General features: G+C 48.5%; 1 protein-coding gene across 1 annotated transcript; it reads right to left on the bottom strand.

Moving 5' to 3' along the window:
• Nucleotides 1–786: 786 nt before the first annotated feature.
• On the bottom strand, nucleotides 787–17,015 carry LOC144733280 (uncharacterized). Its single transcript, XM_078615100.1, has 8 exons — nucleotides 15,375–17,015; nucleotides 10,035–10,329; nucleotides 8,930–9,119; nucleotides 7,635–8,575; nucleotides 5,688–5,833; nucleotides 4,601–5,119; nucleotides 1,022–1,607; nucleotides 787–966 (listed from the first exon to the last, which is right to left on the bottom strand). The coding sequence occupies exons 1-8, from the start codon at nucleotides 16,901–16,903 to the stop codon at nucleotides 787–789; spliced, it is 4,386 nt and encodes a 1,461-aa protein (XP_078471226.1). The 5' UTR covers nucleotides 16,904–17,015.
• Nucleotides 17,016–17,705: the final 690 nt, after the last annotated feature.

Below are 17,705 nucleotides of genomic sequence, written 5' to 3'. Positions count from 1 at the left end.
TTCCTCTAAGCCTCTGTAAGTTAGCCATGGTGTTGGTGATACACATCGTATACACAATTGAGAGAATCCTAGGTGGAGGATCACTCGAGCTTGTTGGTTTGTTTAAACTTTCACATAACCCCCCAACATAAACCACGCAGCTCAGGCTGCCATCTAATTATTCTGTAATAATAATACCTTTAAAGATGCACCATGTGATCAATTCATTATTTAATCCAACTTAAGGAGACTGTAAAGTCTTAAACGTAATTTTTTGCACTCTTCTGTAACGTAGTTGCTATGACAAGAATATTGCGTGACTTTGCATTTTTTAACATTAATTTCGTCAAGATATATAGTCGGGCAAGGTATTTGTGTTGTTAGTAATCAACAGGGGAACAAGGAACTTGCAGTGTTGCCTACAATACAGTAGTTGCTGAAAGGCACCTCCAATTAGCACGGTTAGCTACATACGGTGCGAAAGAAGTTCAACACACATACATAAGTGACAATGCTAACAGGACAACTCTTGCGAGTACGGCCATGGTAAGGGCAGGCCCAGATTTATAACCTTCCACTGCCAACAGCGGAACGAAGCTTACGGTTTGACAATATTCTCACAGTCGAGTGATGTCCACACCGCAGGACAGTAAAACTTCTAAAACGACACCGAAAGATACCGCGCTACAATTACAATTACAACAGCAACGGGGATCAAATCTTCCGCTGCGGTGCTGGCTTCTGAGCACCTGCGAAATTCGTCAAACGCCACGCGCCAAACGGAAGCGGTCCTCCCCGCCACCCCGCCTAGGCACACGCGTGGTTGGTCCCGATCATGACGTTGGGCAGAGCGTTGCGGCGGAGCCTCCACGCGCCCAGCGCCTGGCTGTGCAGCCGGAGCGCCGAGAACCAGCGCTCGGCGCCCTCGCTCACCAGCAGCAGCAGCATGTCGCGGCTCGCCATGTCCTGCAGCTCGATGAGCGCCACCTCGGCGCCGCCCCCCCCCCGCCTTGGCCTCCGGGAGCCCCGCGACACCCCTCGCCGAGCCTCCGGCGGCCCCGAGCCCTCCGTCGGGGTCGAGCGAGACCACGCACCGCGCCAGGCTGAGGGGCTCCCGCAGCAGGCTCAGCTTGCCCCCGCCGCGCTCCCTCACCAGCACCAGGGAGGCCCCGCGCACCGCGTGCGGCCCCGCGGCCCCGCCGGGCGAGCGCAGGGCGGCGCCCTCGCGAGCGCCGGCGGCCCCCGGCCCCTGGGAGGAGGCGGCGGCGTTGGCGGCGCCGCACAGGGAGGCGAGCGCGCAGTCCGACGCGCTCGTGGGCATCGCCTGCGCCCTCTCGGCGCCGTCGACGCGGACCGTGCTCTCGCGGAGAGACGACGTGCGCAGGATGGACGGCGTCGCCGCCTTGTGCCAGGGGGTCTTGGCCGGCGAGCGCGCGTTGGGATCCGGGGAGCGGGCCGACGGGCAGGTGGCGGCGAGCGCGTCGGCCCACCCCTCGCTGCCGTCTCCCCGCGACACGAGCACCAGCAGCAGGGCGTGCACGCGCTGGAAACGCAGCGAGCGGTGGCCCCGGCGCGCCCACTGCGCGTCGCACGGCTGGGCCACCTGCAGACGGCCTTCCAGGACGAACCTGTCTCATGGGCGCGCACACACACACGGGTGTGCCGTCACGAGCGCTGGAGCGAACACCTGCCGACTGAGCACTGACCGCTATGGTTGGTGCCTGCTGATGAGTAATGTAACCCACGCAATCAATAACCTTTCTTTAAAACCAGGCAAGTGTCTGTCGAGCCAGCAAGCTCAAGAGCAGGCTGGGATTTAAAAAGCAAACAAAAATAATTAAAAGGTGCAACGTTCAGTTCGAAAATGAGCGAAAATGCAATGCATTGAACGTGCAGCAAATAATATTCATCGTAGTTCACTCAAACTTGAGAAGTCGGCATGACCAATGCTAAAAGATGCTACCACACCTTTCCATTGCTTCATTTTGCTTGACCCAGTAGCTGTTGCAAAAATCAACACCCAACCTTCCTAGATCTGCTCTTGCAATTTCCAATCATTTAGCTCGGTTGGCAACCTCTTGAATACTACCAAATGCAAACTCTTCATTATAACATCTACAATTCTCTATTCCAGTGTTAAAAATCTACTTCTCTCACCTGTTAAGTAACACAGGCGTTACTCCTGTCTCAAACGGTCATATTTTAATTCTAAAGTTGACCTCTACTCTTCCGAAGTCATGTAAACACCCGAAAGTAAATCCTAAAGTATAAACGAGAGAGATAATATAACACAATATTTGTGAAATGTGTGTACGGTATATTCATTTACTCTTGCCGAATGTATCACATTTTCAAGTAAGTGCCGATGCATTACACATTCATATGTGAATGTGATGTATAATGCATTGAATATATATACGGGAACGGTTGTGTGAAAATTCACATAAAACACCCCAGGATACTGAACCATGAAACAAAAATTTATCCATAAATCTTTCTTTATCCTTGGTCGATATTTGTAAAGGAATGTAATGTATAAAGAAACAATGCTATAGCTTATTTATTCCAAGTTACATATGTAACAACCCAGGGAATTGCACCAAAAACCAGAATATTATTATATTCCAACGGTGGCATCCTGGGGTGGATTTGTGGTACACTGTGCTATGAACCTGGCGACCTGTGTTCGATTCCAGGCCACGGCTAACATCAAGCGGTGAGTGTTATCTAAACCGGTCTTGAACCTCCCCCACATCCATCTCAACCCGCACTCACCAGCATGGTCAGTGCGGTGGCGATATGTTAGTTACCTCACCTGGTATACAGGAGGGCATGGGTTTGATCCAAACCCTGATGACTGCATATTTGGAGTTTGTATGTTCTCCCCGTGGTCGTGTGGATTTTTCTCCAGGTCCTCCGGATTTTCCCTCCACTTTTTAAATCAACATCATGCATTGAGAGTATTTGGCTGCTAGAAATGTCCACGCGGTGAGCCGATTCGTTGAGCTATAATTTGTGATAGCCAGTATTCTTCTGCAAAAAGAACTCTGTAGCTCATTGGACCTTACCTGGCAAAATAAAAAAATGTTTTAGTTTTTTAGTTTACGGTCAAACAGCTCCCATGACCAATGCAGTGTGGACAGGCCTTCTTACCCAGCAGCGAATTGACAGTGGGCTGCAAAGTCATTTTTAGTGGTCTACCGTTCATTAACGTCATATAGCACTTTAAGGCATGACAATGTATGTAAAGTAGTAGTAATAGGTTTTTTACCCTTTTAACTGGCAACACAACTGACACCTTTATACAAGGGGATCATGTTTGCATTAACCCCAACACTTGCTGTCAAAATGCAAACAAAAAGACAACTCTGATAATGAATGCACTGTCCTTGAAATTGATTGGTCCACACCCGAGACAGCTTTTCTTAGAGCCTAGTCTCACATGGTGTTGGACCAGATGACGCCAAAAGGCGCACAACTCAAAGCCAACGCACCATCAGAGTATTGAGAGCTCGGGGTAAGCATTTACATTATGAGACCTCCTTTGCCAGTAGCAAGATATAGTAATATGTTTTTACCCTTTTAACTGGCAACACAACTGACACCTTTATACATGGGATCACGTTTGCATTAACCACAACACTTGCGGTCAAAATGCAAACAAAATTTCAAGGACAGTGCATTCATTATCAAAGTTATCTTTTTGTTTGCATTTTGACCGCAAGTGTTGTGGTTAATGCAAACATGATCCCTTGTATAAAGGTGTAAGTTTTGGTGCAAGATAAAAGGGTAAAACCCTATTACTATATCTTGCTACTGGCAAAGGAGGTAAAGCAATGTTTGATATTTATTTTCAGATTAGGTTATATTTTAATTATTTACACTATAAAACAACAGTGGCTGCTATAATCCCAGGTGTACGTGGTACTGGATGCATTCCCTGTCGGAATTTGCCTTGCACTGAAGGCTTACCTGTCAAATTGAAAGGCTCATAGGAGTCTCTTTTAGCCAATGAGAGGCCAGGAATTTATATTAAGGATTCTCTGAAAGGGGCTCAAGTATTCATACTTGCTAAATGTCTGGGAAGCATATAATCCAATTAAATATCCCTTTTGTCTCCGACACATCAGGACTACCACTGTGCTCGATGGAGTGTTGCATGTGTTTCTAATCTAAGGGCTTCTCCGTATTAAACGGCACACGTATGCATGCGTGTACGTAGCCAAACGCGCTCATCTTGATTATATTTTGTTAATATAATCGTGTTAATTTAATCGTGTTAATTTAATCGTGTTGATTTAATCGTGCTAATTTAATCGTGTTAATGTAATCGTGTTAATTTAATCTTGTTAATTAAATCGTGTTGATTTAATCGTGTTGATTTAATCGTGTTAATTTAATCGTGTTGATTTAATCGTGTTAATTTAATCGTGTTAAATTAATCTTGTTATTTTAATCGTGTTAATTTAATCGCGTTCATTTAATCTTGTTAATTAAATCGTGTTGATTCAATTGTGTTCATTTAATCACGCACGTGCCCATCCTATTTGCGCGCAATTTTGAAAAGCGCTCAAAACTCAGACGCAATCCAACCCCCCTTCCCCCCCGGGGCCGGCTCTACCTGGTGCGCCCCCAGTCCCAGCGGGTGCTGCTGATCGCGATCTCCCGCAGCTCCAGCGTCTCCAGGTCGCGGGGGCTCTTTTGCCGCCGGCCGCTGTCCCTGCGGAAGGGCCTCCAGACGGGGCCCGCGGCCCCGCCGTGGCCCTCCGCGAAGCGCGTCAGGCGGTCCATGTGCTCCAGGTGGGACTGCACCAGCCGCTTGGCGCACACGAGCGCCGCCCGGTCCCCGCGCTCGCGCTCGCCCCGACCGCCGGAATCCTGCTCGCCGCCGGGGGTCGCCGCGCTGACGCCGCCGGCGACGCCGCCGTTGCCGTTGCTGTCGACGTCGTCGATGTCGTCGTTTTCGTCGTTGTCCCGGTCGCTGTTGCCGCGGTGACCGTGCGCGGCAGCCGTGGTGCCTGCGAGCCGGGTGAAGAGCAGCGGGTACTTGGTGATGCGCTGCAGGGGTGCCATGAGGAAGGAGCGTAGGTGCATGCGGCGCAGCGCCGGGTTCTCCTTCTGGGAGACGTCCAGGAATATCCTGCTCACGCGCACAAAGACAAGGATAAAAAAATCGCCCGTATAGCCTTTACAGACTGTAGGGGCAAGTGCTGTTAACGAGCACCTATTAAAGCCGGTACGGCACAAGATGGGGTGGGTGGCCAGCACCGCTTTTGTCTCCCTAGATGCTAAGGCCCAGGACCAGTTCAGATAATCATCACTGGTGTTGGCTGTGAGTGAGAATTGAACTTGGGTCATTGGGTTCATAGCACAGCGCGCTAACCGCTACGCCACCACTCACACGCACACAGATACATGCACATGAGCATGCAAGAAAGGATTCATGAAGAGTATCGAGATCCAGATCATTTCCTTGTAACCCTAACCAGTTGAAAAATACACTTTTTTTATATATCCCTTTAAAGATTAATTCACAAATAATTCCACTTCTGGTTGAAGGCATCCTCACGCCGTGCCAGTCAAGAGGGTTTGTTTGACCGTACCTCATCATGCCGGTCACTGCGGGTTTGGGAAAGAGGCCACCTCAAGTCGTCGGAACTACCGCGCGGACACCGTTTAGAGTAAGGGCCTCCCCACGCGAGCCCTACCGGAGCAGCTCTTTCTCCCTCTCCAAATTGGCGAGGGTCTGCAGGGCCTCCGTCTGCCTCAGGCAATACGTGCGGAACGCCGGTAGCATGGCCAGCGACTCCAGGAAGATCTCTCCCACGTGCACGCTCACATAATCCGCATCCCCCTGCAAGGCGGCGGAGGAGGAGGCGGAGTCGGCGCCCCTGCTCGTTACGAAACAATTCTCGTTCATCACGTTCGTCGCTTCACGTGAATCCTTTTCGACCGACTATTAAATGCCAATCGAGTTCATTTGGTAGAAAATTATATGAGTATACTTTACAAAGTATATGAATGTACTGCGATACACATATTTATCTCTGTGTGAGAGCTCCATTCCTACACACATTAGCCGGCATATCTCTCACGGTAAGTAGATCATTTTATTACGTAGTACAAAGTGTTCGCTTCGAAGGAATAAATGACAAGATTGATATTAATAGACGTCAATCACCATCACCGTACGATTCACATGGGTGTGATTCACAGGTTCTTTCCTTGTATCTGTGTATACTTTTGGGGACAAACCCGTGTGTGTGTGATGACGTCTTTATCATCATCAGCCACAATAGATCCACTCCTGCATGAAGGCCTTCCCAAGATGTCGCCATCTCTCACGAACTTGTGGTGCGACAATCTTTGAGCTTCTGCGCGTGACCCAATTTCGTCGCTCTGTCTCCGTAATGGGCGTCCATCACGGGTGGGTTTACTCCTTTGGCTGTCACTCTATCATTCGTCTTGTATGTTACGTTTAACTTCTTTCCCACCGCACGTCGGCAACCGTGGTAACCGGAGGTGTGGATCTAGGTGCTAACCTTGTTCCTTCCAGCAATGTGTACTGCCCAAGCCCTCTTACTCTTCTTAACAAACTATGTCAGGATTATTTCCTGCATATGTTCTATAATTCTGTGTGTTGGCCTTCTGGTGTGTCACTCCAACGTATTTAAAAAACTAAATTGCGAACCTGGTATAACGACAATAAATTTAATTTCGATTTAAAGCTTTCGTGACTGCAGGGATTCATCTTCTTGGTTCTTTCGGTAAAGTCACGTAGAATGGAAATAATAAAATAATAAAAATAAAACAATAAAATACAATTCTCACGACGTTTCGGCCACAACGCAAGCAGCCGTCCTCAGGTGAAGAACAGGGCTGTCGAGTAGACAGAGTCTGTCTTCTCGACAGACCTGTTCTTCTGCTGTCGAAAAGACAGAGTCTGTCTTCTCGACATACCTGTTCTTCACCTGACAATAAATTATATAAGGCTAACGCACTGTAAATGAATAAACTCATTAATAGACGAGTTATGTATAACCTCTCGTTGGAGATGCTGGATAAAGAAAGACAAAAGTCAATACAACAAACAGCCTGTGTCGCCACATGGCTGCCCAGGCTATATTAGGTGGTGTTTAACATGAGCTTGAAGCCTTATTAATTATGGAAACAAAAAAACATTGTAAAGTGACTTAAAGGCACTCCAGTAATGTCACTAAAATAAATAATGCATTTGTATGTATGGCAATCGGCCACAGTGTGGTCACGGAACCCGCTCTGGACAGCCGTCCGTACAAGCCTCGGCGTGCAACCATCCTTCTTCCTTTAAAATATTTAATAGGAAACGTGAAAAGAGGATCAGGCACATACCACATCTATAGGTAACATGAATTACAATCAGTCCTAACCGTCTACTTGATATACGGCAGTTACATTCACCCAGCAAATGACAGACTTTGATGGCAGCTGTGCTGACATCAGCAGCATTGTCTGCGATCACCCTTTTGACCTTGACATTTTCCGGGAGTCAAGTTTCACACTTGGAGCTACCAATAACTGCCCAAGAACCATTACCGGGATGTAATGAAAAGAAGCACTCGAGACACTTCGTTGTGAGATTTGCCGTGGCCCCTGTGTGCGCCTCGGGAGCTGACCTGGCTGTGCGCGCGGCCGATGGCTTGCTGCAGCCTTGTCGTGAACCTGCCGTTGGCCTCCACGAGCTGAGCCAGGTTTCCGAACACGGTGTGCAGCTGCTCCGACGTGAGCAGCCCGGCCGCCTGCATGGGCCGGTAAAACTCGTCGCGGATCACGCGCAGGTCCTCGCCGTAGCTCAGCTCCGTCTTCACGAACTCCATCACCGCCTCCTTCCTCTCCCGCCGCCACTTCCTGCACCGCTCGCACACGGGGCCTCCTCGCGGCGCCGCCATCCCTTCTCCCTCTTCTCCGCCACCCGTCGTCGCCACCGCGCATGCCGCGGCCGCCCCCGTTTCCTCGTCGCCTGCCAGCTCGCGGCCGCAGTCCACGCAGGCGCCCGACTCTCGCTCCTCCCCCGCCTGCTCCCCGTTGAGCTGCGCGTCCGTGACCCAGACCTTGGACCAGCCGGAAGCCGGGTCGTCCCTCTCCTCGGCCTCGCCGTTGTCGTGCTCCAGCTCGGCGAGGGCCTGAGCCCACGCCTGGTTGGAGCTCGAGTCTGGCGCACGGGCGGCGTGCCTGCCGCGGGGCACCGCGGCAGGCACGGGCGGCGAGGCCCGTGCGCGGTATTTTCCGGTCAGGTGCTGCCCCACCTCGGAGCCGAGGCCGCTGTCCGCACGCTCCACCTCTGCGCTTCTCGTCGTGGTTGCCGACGACGACGACGCCGCCGCCGCCACCCCCGCTACCTCCGACCGTTCGATGTCGTCATGCAGCCCGACCACCCCGCTGTCGACGCTGGCGTTGCTCGCCCGACTCTGCCTGTTGCTGCGAGGGGACGCGGCCCTTTCCACACCGCCGCCTTCTGCTCCTTCACCGCCATCGTCGCCGCCATCGGCCACGCGGCTGCTTCCACCGTTACCAGAACTTCGCTGCCGCAGGGGGCTCCACAAGGCCTCGCCTCCACCTAAAAATACACGGTTTTATCAAGGTGTAAACGTTGTCTCTGCTACACCTACACGTCTTTTATTCATAATAATTACAACTCTGCATACATTTGTCAATGCGCATACTGTGTTGGTCATAGGGCGTTGTTGGACCATACCTCACCACACTGGTCAGTGCAGATTGGTAAAGTGGTTGGCACAATTGAGCAGATAAATCCGTACAAATCAAAGTACAAAATTAGAGACAATACACAAAGCCTATAACCAAGAAAAAAAATAATCCAATGATGACGACGGCGACGATGACAATCACGATACTGATGCTGCCACTGCTGATAATGACTTTGCTGCTGCTGATGGATGATGATTCGTACCGGTCCCGGGGGAGTGGCCGGAGTGCGTGTGCCTCCGCTCACGAGTGCGGCCCTCTTGCTTCCTGCCGTTTCGATCGACGGGGGTCGGGTCACTGGGCCGAGAACGCAGCCTGCGAGGGGGCGGCGTGGGGACCCCCCTTGAGCCACCGTCCACACACGGCGACGAGCCGGCCATGCCCGGGCTGAGGGCCTAGGGTGACATTGGGCGGAGAGTGTGGAGCTGGAGATCGTTCAGGAAACCGCAAACAATCCGCAACACACTCGACAAGAAAATGTGGACACTGGGCTCGTTGAGTGCAATTAAAGCGGTGTCTGGAATATTTACATGGAATGGCCTTCTTTGAAATGATCTCCTCTCAAAAATTCTGCTTTGATCATTTTTTTTTACGTGGTAGAGGCTATTTTTTTGTTTACTTTTAATAGCTAATATTGCCAACAAGCCTGACAATTGGCACTCTCTATTTTCCAATTTTTTTGTTTTTGAAGTTAAGCAATATTGTAACATACGTCTCTTCATAAGCCAACATTTAATTACTTCAATGTTTTAAGTGGCCAGCTAAAGCATTCCTGAGACTACTTTTACTGTATCATTCACAAACAACATTGCAAATGCACATACATTCACACTTGCTCTGGTCATTATGCTAAAGTATTATATCAGTATAGACGGTTGGCCTCGCCCTGCCCTATTTGACACCGGGGTTCAATGTTAACGAGACAACTTACCTGCTTCATTTACATTTAGCACAAGAAAATTTTAACAATCGTTTACAGGCCTTCATCAATCCACTGCTGGATGAAGACCTCCCCAGTGGTTGCTTCATCACAACTCAACACGTTGGTTAGTACAGGTTTAGTGAAGGGGACGGGAGGGGGGGGTACCTCGGACCGGTTCAGATATCGCTCGCCGCCAATGTTAGCCGTGGCCAAGAATCTAACTCAGGTCACCCGGATTAAGGGTACAGCGTGATAACCACTACTCCACCGCTACACCACAATATTTTAATAATGGAAATCAAATTAAAAAACACACTGTCTACACGATGATAAACATCATTACAATACCCATAACACAAGTGCACGTCTCCGTAACAAATGACTTCACCTCCTCTGCGTCATCTGTGCTCGAGCGTTGCAGCGTTGAGGCTGGGCACCACTCTTCGGCTCCGTATGCTCCCAGCCGGCACGGAGCCCTTGCCACCAGTTCCTCCTCTCCCTCTTTGTTTTGTCCCGAGAGGGAGTGATCTTCATCTGCGTTAGGGAACTCCTGGCTCTCCAACGGTCCCTCCAGCCCCCGAAGCATTCCTTCTGCCCGAGCTGCTCCAATCTCCGCTGCTGCCATCCCTGCGTCTTCACCAGAAGCTAACTCCGGGCACTCGGGTTCATTCTCACCTGCACAGCTGCGGAGCGGTAAAGTGTGCCGACTTACATCAGTGCACGGGGAATAGTAAACTGACACAGGCTTGCAGCGCACACGCGCAATTCTCGTATGAAGTGGCAGACGTGATGAAAATACAACAAGCAACATCAATGTGGCTGTGTTTACGAATGAATTGAGAAACACTGGTGGTCTACACAAAAAAAATAAGCATACGCACAATTGTCTGCTTTCAATTTGTTAATTTTTTTTTAAAGAAATCTGCTGAACTAAATGTACTGATCGAAGACTATAACATTGCCAGTGTAATGCATTGTAGATGCTATGAAAGACACGCAATGCACTGAAAGCTCACGCAAGTAAAAATACAAGTCAGAAAGTACTATACAACAAGAAGCTGGGATGGTTCTCAGATGATTCAACGGACGGGGCGGCCACCAGCTTGGTATGGCCGCATTGAGTATGAGGTCACCGTGATCTAGGCAGATTGTTACTCTTACTGCAGGAGGTCAAGTGCATAACATGATACAGGATCAATGCATTCTCATAAGGTTTCCTTCAAATGCCTTTCCTTCCATTACACATGTAAGTGTACGCTCAGTGCCAATCTATATTCCACCCCTTCTGTGTTTTACTGAACGGAACTCAAAACCTCTTTATGAAATTCAAGGTGTCTCTCCAGTTTGAGTGACTTTCCTGCTCTTGGACTCGGTTGCATGAAGCCTGCCCCCTTTGGGCCTTTTTGGCGTTTTTTTAAATAGCACGGAAGACAGTGTGGTGCCATCATCTGCTTCATCATCATCAAATACGCTAATCATGAGGCTATTTCAGCCATCTGCCATGATGTACCACTGTTCTATACACAACAAAACTGAACCAAATGGGTGAGCAAGGTGGAAATCGCCACAGTACAACGCTAGAGCACTGTTTACTGACCAAAATTAAAAGTCCAGCACTTCAATGTCATCACAACAAATCACTGTCCCTTTGAGACATCCACAGAGGCTCCCTTATCACATCCTCAGCACACGTAATTCATCATCAAAATTCCATCCCATTTTGACGAGACTAATTGACAAATGCCTTGAGCTGGGGCAAAGCTAACCTCAAGTAAGCCCAGAAACCTCGGATATGTGTTGAAACATTTTGAGGAGTCGTCTGAAATGAATATATTAGTGATTCACTGCGTTCAATGTGCCACACTCACAGATACAGTAAAGCACTTGCAGGCTTGCCGATTTGCCACTTGGCAATTGAGATTTCCACATTTGTAACGAGCGGAGGTTTTTGCATAAAGCTGGGTCAGCATTCCCCAAGGGGCTGCGGCAGCACTTGATTGGTTTCACAGGCAAGGCGCCCACGTGCGCGAATGTGTAAACGGGGTCAACGTTTTGTGTTGGAAAAAATAAATTAACCCTGCGAGGCGTCCACCGTACGGCTCAAGGGGCTGACATCGTGTCAGATCACTGATCTGGCACCACCGAGATCCTGGTTTAAAATCTTGGGCAGTTACCCGTGAATACATTTAGGTTCTCGAGTGTAAGGGACATTGTGGTAGTAGCCTGGGCACACGTGGAGACTGCTAAAGAAAAAAACGTGACATTAATCTTGCTTTGTTACGTAACGCAGCAAACGCTATTTCCGAAGAATATTAAAAACGCTTTCTTTACCAAACGATGGACACTAAGGTGGCATCACTGGTGTGGATAACAAATCTGATGAGGGATTTTGGTGGTCGTGTTTTGATGAAGGTGTGGCAATGCTTTTTCGTAAAGAATGTCGAATCGAACGTTGTTCAACACATGACATACCACATGCCAAAAGCACAATACAGCTTTAAAAAATCCAAGAAAGATAAAAAGCAATCAAAATCAATGGTAATTGATATTAACCTGCAGAAAAATACACTCCGGTTTAATTACCATCTTAAATGCCGTTTAATGTGACATTAAAAATGTGACGTGCAATGTAATGTCGTGAAAATGGTTCCCAGAATCGGAGACATGTTTGGGCAATATCCAGTCACTATATGTCATGGTCTGTTATCACATCAACCATGGCTGTGAGTATGGCAAATGTCATGTTCGTTAGCCAAGTAATTATTAAGGTTTTTTTCCCTAATTCACACAAGTCTCTGTATCAAAAATCCAGGACCATTACATTGCTCCCCTAATGATTTTCCCATATGAATGCAACTCCCCTTGTTTTTTTTTATTATTTGAGCTCAAGTATGTTACTTAAACCGTTGTTTTTAAAACATGTTTTGGGATTGCATGCCAACAAAATTGTAATTGTATGAGAACGCGGAGATACACAGGACTCCTCTAATCAAAATAAAGCTACAGCTATGGTCCTGTAGCTATTTATTATGACGTAAGTATGAGGCTTAATTATATTAAATGTCAGCACAGTGCACATAATTAGGGCTTTAGCTACGGTATTCAAATAATGAATGCTTTGTTTTCATTGGACAGTCACAACATTGCTATTATCTCCCTATCATTTAAATAACACTGCAGATATACTGTACTGTTTATGGCAATTCAGCCTTGTAAGTCATTACAAGTGCTTTGGCACGGGAGTGCACAAATATCCCAAATAAATCTTGTCTAGTAAAAAATAGCCTACAGTAGGCCATGCCTCTGATGCCTTCATATTTGATGTCTAAACTCCAGGTCGTCCAAATTTCTACCACCACCCGCACCCATAATCGAGACCACATCACCCCAACACTCCAGTCCCTTCGCTGGCTCCCAATCCAGTATTGGATCAACCATAAAATAACCCTCACCTCTGCCTACTTCTCCCACCTAATCTCGTTGTACTCACGAATGCCTCCTCTTGAAGCCCCAAGTCAACCTTCGCACTGTGAGAGGCCAATCCTTCTCCTCCCCTGATGGCTCTGTGGCCTACAATCATGATGTTTACTTGCTGTGCCCTGTTCAAGTCCAGCTTCCAAGGCTCTTCCTCTTCTCCTCTACCCATGACGTTCTTTCTTGTCTCTTTAAAAACTATCGTAAACGCAGGGTGTCCGTAAAAGTATCCGTTAATAAAGAATTATACTTAAACAGGAAATATTCCTTCTACCAAAGACTTACGTTTTTCAACCAACGTGCTTGACTGATGTTCAACAGTACAGAAGTATTTGAAAGTGTCACAACCAATATGTTGGTGAACACCTGGGATTCTCTCTCATCTCGATACCACGAGTCACCAATAACATGGTGGACATCTGGAGGCTTAAAGGGATGAAAGTCACATGATAAAATATTCATACCACCAAGTGTGTGCAACGAAGTTTTTTTGATCTGACTAAAATTGCTGCGGAATTATAATGCTTTAATAATGGATGATACATTTCATGGACTCCCTGTGCAAGCCTTCTTTTCCCTTTATGCATAACGCATTGTCTTTCATGGTATCTTGAGATGTGGATGTATAGACCCACAATTTTGTTGTGTTTTATGGCAACTCGGCACAAGTCAATCGAGCCCCGCAGCATATAAATTGCTTGGAATTTAAAAAAATGCGGCTTGAAAAACAGAACACTGAACCTCCTGTACTAAAACGTAAGCGTAGTAACAGCTATGCATTATTGAACGTGGATTTAACACAACAATGTTGACAGCACTTGCCACCTTATACCATACACCATACAGTAGTCAATGACAGTACTCTTTCTATACGGCCAAATGCATGACACCGCTCATCTGGCCAATCAAAGTACGTAGCAAATGGGACATACACACATCTATGCATAACAGACGATGTACATAAATGCACAGGAATGTGCCCTTACTTATGACATTGCCAGGATCTCAAATGCACGCAACCCAAGCGAACGCATTCACACCGAAGGCACACGGCTGACGTTTGTTGCATCCCCTAGCGCCTTTCTCCACTTACCCGTACGGAGTAAGGTCACCGTGGCATCTGGAGCACGGGCGCAGCTGTTGTAGTTAAAGGAAGCGAGCCCTACTCGGCACAATAACAATTTCACGTTCTGCAGCAGCAGCAGCAACGGCGATGCGCAGAGGAGGGCTGGCATTTCAACGGGCAGGGGTCCCGTGACGGCACACCGCGCGTGTGCGTGCGTGCGTAAACTTCCACTGCAGCTGGCATGGGAGATTCCGTAATAAATCGGCACTGCGCTATAGTGTCAGGTTATTGACGGCCGCGTGCAATCGGGACGGTTTCACTACTCGAGAGCACCCTCATGGGGAGGGAGGTCGCCACCGTGCGGGCACTCGGCTGGCCCGTCGAAATTCTTTTCCCACTCCGGTGCCATGTGATGGCTAATAACGCAGAGCCACTTGAGCCGCCTCCGTTGGTCGCAGCCCAAGGATAAAGAGCGGCTCCGCTCGCACAATGCGCAGTGAAGTCTGGCTCCTTGTAGTGGCCACTGAGTCAATTGCAGTGACTGTGGGAGGGTCAATTTGGGCTGAATAGACCAGAGCACAACGTAACTCTATGACAACGTATTAAAGTTATTGATGCGTAAAAAAAGGTAAATTTTTTTAAGGTTAGGATTTTTTCTTGTAACACCAAATTTCTTTAGAAATGTAATTATATGGCAGATATGCCCCAATTATTGCACAGTGAATTTGAGTACATTGTAAAATGCTTTAATACAGCATTACGGTATTGGTAGAATTGTTTTATGGTATTTAAACATATAGGGAGACCTGTATTATGGATGTATCTGACAAACACAATAAATATTTTAAATCCACAGCTTTTAATTGGAAGGGCTGTCATTGTTAATGAACAGCAGAAATATAAAAATTGTCCTCAAGAATTACATTACTAATCGACAAATTTGTTTTCACTTTAAATCAATATAACTTAATACAACAGAGAGCTTTAGTCGGTTATGAATTATAAATCCCGCATTTCTAAAGCTGCTTACTAGACATGTGTGAAAAAAGAGCTTCATAGCTCATCGGATTTATCCAGGATAAATAAAGATTCCGATTTCCGCTTTGTCACTACTAGTTAAATCTTAAAAGCGGAAATCCACGGTGAACATTTACACGTACGGAATACTGTGCGCACATGATCTCCCACCTCTTCCGAAGGAGGTGGATGGCCGAGCCGAGGATGTCGGTCTTCATGCGCTGTAGGCAGGTCGTGTAATCAGTGAGCCCAGGGCTGGGCCCCAGCAGGCAGCAGCTCGCCACCGAACTCCGCCGCTCGCCATCCGCGCCTTCCACCCGACCCTCGCCCACATTCGCTGCTCCCGAGGGCCCTTCTTTACCATTCCCGGTGCTTCCCAGAATCCCTTCCGTGCTGCCTACTCGCCGCCCGTCCCTCAGGACTTTGATCACCTGCCCCTCCATCATCCCAAGCCCTGCAGGTGGCTCTCCGTGGCCCTGCTGCTCAGGACGATGCCCCGGTCGCCTTCCTGTCCTGCCTGCCAGTGGGGTCACCTGCTGCGTGACAGGTATAGATATGGCACCGTGTCCATACGTGGGGCCATGCAGCAATGACCCCCTGGGGTTAGCAGCAAATCCACGGCGATCGTGGTCAATGGAAACAAGTTGATCTTTTCGAGTGTCTTCCCATACGGTCACAGCCTCCTTCCCTTTGGCCCAAGCTCTGCCACAGTCAGACTCTGTGGACAAAACTTCCAACACACCATCACCCTTCTGTGTCCGGTATTGTGCTAACTCTGTGTAATTTAACGGTGCCGTGATTCCAAAGCCCTTTAGATTAGAATCAATGTGCCCTTCAATGCGTCTCCCACCACCTGTGCTTTCGTCGCTCGAATGTCCACTGGGTTTCCCCACGTCAGTTTCGTAATCAGAAACCTCGTCATTCAGGCCCTCAGGCTGAACTACTGTCACCATCTTAAGGGCACTTTCCTGTTGACGCCTCATCCTCTTAAACTCTTCAAATGTTGGAATGTACAACCGGCCTCTTGGATATCGCTGCCGGGGAGACACGGGCTCACTGTGCCAACACGTAAAGACTTCTGCAGAAGGGCTAGCCAAGAGCGTTTCTCGTGGTTCAGTGTCGACTACATTAGCTGCTGCGTTGTCGCGGCCCAAACGCGTAAGATCGGGGCTGCTCTTCTGTCTCCGGATGTGGAACCGCCGCAGGGCCTGCCTCTTGATCTCGGCCGGCGTGCAGCTCAAGTAGTTCGAGGTGGAGGAGCAGGGGCCATGAGATGGCTTTCCTCCCTCGGGGTTCAGTCGTTGTTTTCCAGCCAATTTTCCCGCTGACTCACCACGATGCTCAGCGTCAGTGTCTTCCAAACAAAGCACCGTCTTCCCACAACTCGGCATTGCACTGGGGTGAGTGACCGATACGGCTGGGTTTTGTGGGCGAATGGGACTGGCGGCCATGGCGACCTTGTTGCTGTTCTGCCTGAGTTTCTCCTTGATCATCTCGCGCATGCGGTCCGTGGGCCAGGCATGCACGTCGACCGCCACCAAGGGCAACGGGTCCAGCAGTGAGTCCGCAAGAGTGGCGGGCCTTCCCTCCCTGCCCGCGCTCGTTGCGGGACATACTTGTTCGTCAAGCTGTATGCCCTCTTCCAGCTGGTCCTTGAGTTGAATGTTGGGGACGTGGAAAATCCTGTGGTCTATATTCATAGCTTTGATCAGTGGCTTCTTATCTGTTGGACATCCTCCAGGAACGCCGTCTCCGACTGGGAACGTCGGTACCGAGTCCTATGTCTTGGCCGGCGAGCTTCATATGTCCTCACTTTTAGTGCCAGAAAGTGCTGAAAGAACAAAATTAACATTTGGCATTGTATTAGACCATTGCTATTATATTGGTGTACACCGAACAGAATGTATAGGTCTGCACCGTTCAGGGGCATCATGGCAAGCAGCCCAATTTCCATTCTCCCTCCCCCAACACTCCCTCATGCAGCTGCATTAATTGCAGGACCAGTTTGAGAGGGACATGCGAAAGAGAATGTGTTTGATATGGCAGGCGTGTGGCAGGACAAGTTCAGCAGATGCCATGGGTGTGCATAAATTTCCATGGCAATATCGCTGTCTGCCTGCACACCTGGGGTCAGGGGCCTTCCCGAGGGATTACACCCCTAACGGGCCATCTGTTTACAGCCCCTCTCGAACGGTAACAGAGACGTCGTCACACTGCATGTCAGCGTTTTGTAAAATTCATATGCCAAAACAATTTCATAAATCCTTGAAATGTTTGACGATAGTTGCAGTTAACCGACTGCTGTTGTCAATTTATTTTGGAAATTGAGTATCGTATTCTGGCTTAATTTAATTACCGACATGGCCTTACAGATTTTTGGAATCTGAAAATATACATCACGAGCCATTACCAAGGGTTTTACAGTTTAGCTATTTTTCATTTCCATATTTACGCCTCATTTTACGTCTTAAGCTGTAATGATAGATTTGCATACACAAAATA

The sequence above is a fragment of the Lampetra planeri genome, chromosome 2 (genome assembly GCF_965212315.1).
Source record: "Lampetra planeri chromosome 2, kcLamPlan1.2.h2, whole genome shotgun sequence".
NCBI lineage: Eukaryota > Metazoa > Chordata > Hyperoartia > Petromyzontiformes > Petromyzontidae > Lampetra > Lampetra planeri.
Note: the sequence above shows the minus strand (reverse complement) of the source record. Positions and strands in the feature narration are given on the sequence as shown.

Coding starts and splice junctions, on each gene's coding strand:
- LOC144733280 (XM_078615100.1), bottom strand. CDS start 16,903: ATGAATATAGACCACAGGATTTTCCACGTCCCCAACATTCAACTCAAG. Junction 10,330..15,374: donor ATCCACCTCCTTCGGAAGAG/GTGGGAGATCAT, acceptor ACCGCTCCGCAG/CTGTGCAGGTGAGAATGAAC. Junction 9,120..10,034: donor GCACAGATGACGCAGAGGAG/GTGAAGTCATTT, acceptor ATGTCACCCTAG/GCCCTCAGCCCGGGCATGGC.